This window comes from Balaenoptera physalus (genome assembly GCF_965194825.1).
Source record: "Balaenoptera physalus genome assembly, chromosome: 10".
In the NCBI taxonomy this organism is placed as follows: Eukaryota; Metazoa; Chordata; class Mammalia; order Artiodactyla; family Balaenopteridae; genus Balaenoptera; species Balaenoptera physalus.
Window position 1 is genome coordinate 89663944 of NC_138889.1, and position 6000 is coordinate 89669943.

The window sequence follows — 6000 nt, forward strand, 5'->3', positions numbered from 1 at the left end:
CTTGTTTTGGCAACTTTGATCTTTACATAAATACATATTTTTCAGTGTCTGACTTCTTTCACTCAACATTAATGTCTGTGAGATGAACCATGCATGTTGTTGTGTGAAGCAGTCATTTATTATTGTGTTATAGTATTCTGTAGTATGCTGTATAAATATGCTAGTGTCCATTTCACTGTTGGGCATGTGTGTTTACACTTTGGTGCTCGTGAACATTTTTGTTACTGTCTTATGGTGACTATATGTACATATTTTTTTAAATTAATTAATTTATTTATTTATTTTGGGCTATGTTGGGTCTTCGTTTCTGTGCGAGGGCTTTCTCTAGTTGCGGCAAGCAGGGGCCACTCTTCATCGCAGTGCGCGGGCCTCTCACTATTGTGGCCTCTCGTTGCGGAGCACAGGCTCCAGACGCGCAGGCTCAGTAGTTGTGGCTCACAGGCCCAGTTGCTCCGCGGCATGTGGGATCTTCCCAGACCAGGGCTCGAACCCGTGTCCCCTGCATTGGCAGGCAGATTCTCAACCACTGCGCCACCAGGGAAGCCCTGTACATATTTTTGTTGTATAGACCTGAAAGTAGAATTGCTGGGTTTATAGCTTTAGTAGATCCTGCCAGATAGTTTTCCAAAATGGTTCTACCATTTTTTTCTTCCATCAACAGTGTATGAAGAATTCCCATTGCTTCATATTCTTGTTAACTCTTAATATTGTTAGGTTTTAAATTTTAATGAATCTTGGTGTGTGTAGTGGTACTCTTTGTGGTCAGAGAAATGCAAATTAATGATGTTGAATACTGTTTTCATTTATCTGTCAGCCATTTGGGTATCTGGTAACTCATCGGGTAAAATACCTGTTGAAGTCTTGTGTCTGTTTTTAAAAATGTTTTATAGGAGTTCCTTTTTCCCGATACACAGACTTTTATAGGATATATATTATTTTAAATACCTTTCCCACTTTGTACCTTGCCTTTGAAACTTTCTTGATGGTGTTTTTCAATGAACAGAAGTTCTGAATTTTAATAAAATCCTATTTATCAGTATTTTTCTTTATAGTTAGTACTCTGTTTTCTGCTAGGAATTATTGTCTATCCCGGTCATGAAGTTATTCTTCTGTGTTATCTTCAGAAGCTTTATAACTTCTCACATGTAGGTTGCAATTCATCTGAAATTAGATTTTGTCTTTGATATGGAGGTAAAGGTCACGATTCTCTTTTTTTCCCTTTGTGGATAATTAACGGACTAAGCCTCAATTATTGAAAAGATTACTTCTTCTCTGTAGCATTGAGAAGGTAACCAAGTGTGTTTGGTCCTTTTCTGTATTCTCTCTCCTTTTCAATTGACCTGTTTGTCCTTCCCTTGCTTAATACCAGCAAACTATAACTTTTGATATATGACAATGAAAGTCTTCCAAATTTGTTCACCATCAAGATTGTCTTTCCTGGCTTTGTACTTCCAAATAAATTTTAGAATCAACTTGTCATTTTTCATACACACACACACACTAATCTTGCTCGGATTTTTATTGGAATTGCATTGAATTGTTTGATCAATTTAAGTTTAAGGAGAATTGACATCCTTATAGCGTTGGGTCTTCCAGTGAATGAGCATGGTATAAACTATTGTTTACTTGCTCTTTGATTTCTTTCAGTTGTGTTTTATAATTTTTTGTTTAGAGGTCTTATATATGTTTCATTAGATTTAGTCCTAGATATTTTGTATACTATTATAAATGGTATTATTTTCTAATGAAAGCAACTTGTATATAGATGTAAATTTTTATAGTGACTTATTATCTAGTGACTTAGCTAAACTCATTTATTAATCTTACTAGTTTACCTATAGAGGCTTAGATTTTCTTTGTACACAGTCAGTTCATCTGTGAATAATAAAGTTTTATTTCTTTTTTCTAGTCTTCATACCTTCTATTTCTTTTCCTTGCCATATTCCTCTGCCTAGGGCTTCCAGTTCAATGCTGAATAAATGTTTACATTAGATACAATATTTGTGTGTTGATACCTGTTTTTTTGATCCTACTGTAAATGGTATTCTTTGTCTTTGGTCTTTGAGTAACTTGGAATAAGGTTCTGTGGCACAGTTTTTTAATAAAGTAAAAATATATGACTCAGGGAAAGGGTTCTTTGATTAAGGACATGCCATCTTCAGAGCTTTTTGTTTTCCCTTAGTATTTCCAACTTGGGGATGTTTGGCATCGATGAGTTTACTGCAGTGATCAACCCTCCTCAGGCCTGCATTTTGGCTGTTGGGAGATTCCGACCTGTGCTGAAGCTCACTCAGGATGAAGAGGGTAATGCCAAACTGCAGCAACACCAGCTCATAACGGTCACAATGTCCAGTGACAGCCGAGTGGTAGATGACGAACTGGCTACCAGGTTTCTGGAAAGTTTTAAAGCAAACCTGGAGAATCCTATCCGACTTGCCTAATCCTCAAAGATGAGAAGTTGGTCTTTGGCTTAGTTAATTGTATCATTGTTACTGAGAAACATACACTATAGGAAAACAATTAGGTATTTAAGTGTGAAGTGAATGAAATGTTTATTTAGGGTGAAAGAGTTTGACCTGAGTTGTCTTCATTTTCAGTTTGGGTTCAGTGTTATATAAATAAATAACAAACTGTAACTAATGGGAGGAAGAGAACATTTGGTTAGTCAGATGCATTTTTAATTTAACCACTGGTGCTGTACAAAAGGGATATTCAGCTAGATGTAAATTAAATTAGATGTTTGGCTCATTGGAGCATTTTAGAATATTTGAAGATGTATGATAAGTTGTAAAATCAAAAAATTTTAGAACTCTACCTTAATTGTGTTGAAGTTAGAAGTGGTCTTCAAAGAGATGCCCATTAATGTAGCAGTGGGACGTCACTTTTATAAGCACTGCTCTAGATATACTTGAACAATTTAATATATACAGAAGTTTATTCTGGATACTAGTAGATAAATAAGAATCACTCTGTATTAGGGGTTGTGGCAACATTATTGAATTTTTTATGTATATAAAGCCATATGTTTTAGAGTGGTTTCTATCAGTCTTATTTTACACTTCTATGACACTGTGAACTAAAGAAGAAGAATTAAAAAGAATCAAAGGTGAAGAAAGAGACCAAAATATTTTGTTTGTTTTGATAATAAACTACAGTTAAAATATCTAAACCTTCAGAAATAAACTGCTCACCTTCATACTGAGTTGGAATATATTAAAGTAAGTTATGCTATTTCCTACCTAACATTTTAAGTTAGTGTTGATTTAAACACATGCTGTTACTTGGTGCATTTTAATCAAGTTTATACTGTGCAATAAAATATGAGAAAATATAAAAATTTCTATTGTATTTTAAATGTTATGACACAGAAGTTTAGTACCTGGAAGTATATTAGTAATTTCCCTGGAATAGCTTAAAAGGGATTCTACAGGAGGAGAGAAGGAATTTAAAATCACAGTTAACCCTTGTGAGGGTGAGGGGAGCTGATCCCAAGCAGTTGAAAATCTGCGTTTAAGTTTACAGTTGGTTCTCATATCCATGGTTCTGCATCTGGGGATTCAATCAACCGGGGATCGGGTAGTACTATACTATGTATTTATTGAAAAAACTCCACGTGTAAGTTCAAGGGTCAACTGTAATATGACATTAGGAAAAAATGGATGTGAAATGTAAAACTTCAGAAAGAATAGAAGGCCTGTGAAGCAGGTGAGAACTATCCTCTTTATTCCATTGATAATATGAAAATTTGACTAATTGTTGTAAAGGTTAGAAGAGCTTATTTCTCTCTTTTAACAACTCTGCTACGACTGACAAGCTAACTGTAACTGGAATTGGATGGTGATTTAATTAACTAGTCACAGAGTCGTGTTGCTCTCTGCTGATGAGAATCGCCAGAAGAAAGACTATGTGGTACAAGTTGTATGCTCTGACATGATGAACTGCTTATGCTCTAACAAAAGAGCTTTCTAGAATAATTAGAGCCCCAGTATATCAGTTGCTAAGAAGATGCTTAATCCAATTAGTTTTGACAAGCTATTCTTTAAAAATAGTCTTCAAAACTTTTGTCATATTACTGAAAATTGTGACCAAATGCTGTTTTCAAAATAACTTTCATAAGTTACATTATTTTCAATCCGTTTTAACTGAAATTATTATTTTTTTTTTCTAATTTTTAAATCTGAGGAATCGAACGTGAGACAGCTGTAAATCACCCTTGGCTTGGAGTTCTGTTTTTCCAATGGACTGACGTGCTTAAACTGTAGTGCATCTGTTTCCCCGTAGGTGCAATGGGCGGTGATACCCGCCCCTGCCTGCCTTACAGAGCTGACATGGACTGCCCAGGAGAAATGCTCTGTAAATGCAAGACAGTTTAATTCTTCATGGAGATCACAGCCAGGCTTTTCATATGATCAGTTGCTTCTCATGGTTTGACTTTTCATGGTTTGATTTCTCAGCTGTTGGTACAAATGCCCGTTCATTCTGACCCAAAAATATTTTCTCTAATATTTCTATACTGCTTAGGTTTATGTAAGAAAATCGTCATTTCTAAAAAGAGTTCTGTTGCAGCGTGAGGTCAGAGAATAACACTGATTTGAGAAAGGGGTAAGGTGTCTTGATTGGGATCCTTAAACAGAGGATGAACTGTGTGCTGTATGAGCAGGCTGTCTTCCACGTTATAAATTTATACTTATTTGTAGTACTGATAGGGGTCACACTGAGAGCATATGAAAGTGAAATTTTATACCTTTTTTTTTTTTTTCTTATTTAAACAAGGAAAATGACCAAAATGTTGGGAAGACTTTTAAGGAAAAGGCAACACACATTCTAGTTAACACTTGGGCATGAAAATATCAATGAATATTAGAACTTATAAGTCAGAACGGCCCTGCTTCTCCCTGATTGCGACTTCGAGTAAACATCCTGAGGCACAGTTTGTTCACTGACTATTTTGTGGCAGATTAAAATCTTCAGTATACTGCTGGCCAGACTCCTTTGTTTGAGACATTACTAAGAAATTGATACATACTGGTATAAGTGTTTTACATACATGTCAAACGGAACTTCTATTTTTAGATTTTTTTTTTTTCCTTTCTGCATTTTAGACTTAATTTCACACTAAATTGTACAGGCCAGATATTTGGGCATTATGCTAAAAGTAAAACTAGTTTCCTAACCTTTTATTGAAAGATAGGTGGTGCTGTGAGTTAATATATTGTAGTTAGAGTGTGGGAGAAAAATAGAAGTGACAATTCTCAGTTTTCAAGGAAGATTTGTCCGTATTACTCATTGCATCATGATGGACTTTGTCTCAGGTGAAGTGAGGAAATGAAAGAACCAAGCGTATTGCTGGTAAGAATTAACCATTATTTTAAGTGTGACGTTATTAATGGGAAACTTCTGTTGACTTTTGAAAAAGGAAGTAACAGGGCAGAATTACTTTCAGGTTAATCTGGCCCCAATCTGCGAGGTCGGTCAAACAGAGAGGACAGCGTCAGCAGAACCAGCTGGAAGCTTTTGCTATAACGAAAGCGTCCATTGATTAGATTCTGTACCAGGTCAGGGGCTTTAAAGAAGGCAGGAGAAACTTAAGAATATTCGACATGTTCATTTGCTGTGGTATATTATGTATACGTGGGGTGGGTGTGTGCTGTGAGATAATGCAGCAACAATGATGCAGTTTCCCAGTCCAAAACCCCACCCTCCATGGCCCCCCCCCCACCACCAGTGTACAAAAGGTTAAGATTTGGTAAGTTATTTACAGCAAGTGGTATATTTCAGGAAACATTCAAACTTTCTGTAAATGGGAAACACAGCAGTTTTCTAATAAAATCATTTGAAATAGTTTTGTGGATTTTTAAAATTTCTTTTCTAGTGTCTATTGATTTCAAGAGATGGGGACGGGGAGGACTGAAGGAAGGTGTGGTTTGTCTAGACTTGTAATATTGAAGACACCATTGAATTGAAATTGTAGGGTACAAAGATGTATTTTGAAAAACCATT

General features: G+C 35.7%; 1 protein-coding gene across 2 annotated transcripts in view; it reads left to right on the forward strand.

The window, feature by feature from the left end:
- The window catches only part of PDHX (pyruvate dehydrogenase complex component X), a 75396-nt gene extending 71790 nt beyond the window's left edge, over positions 1–3606 (forward strand). Inside the window, exon 11 of one of the 2 annotated variants that reach the window (XM_082410538.1) lies at positions 1910–2139. In XM_082410538.1, coding sequence (XP_082266664.1) covers positions 1910–1955 — 46 coding nt within the window. In that variant the 3' untranslated portion in view covers positions 1956–2139. Of the gene's footprint in view, positions 1–1909; positions 2140–2182 lie in introns of those variants that run through there. The other variant, XM_082410539.1, reaches the window with a different exon arrangement.
- Positions 3607–6000: the final 2394 nt, after the last annotated feature.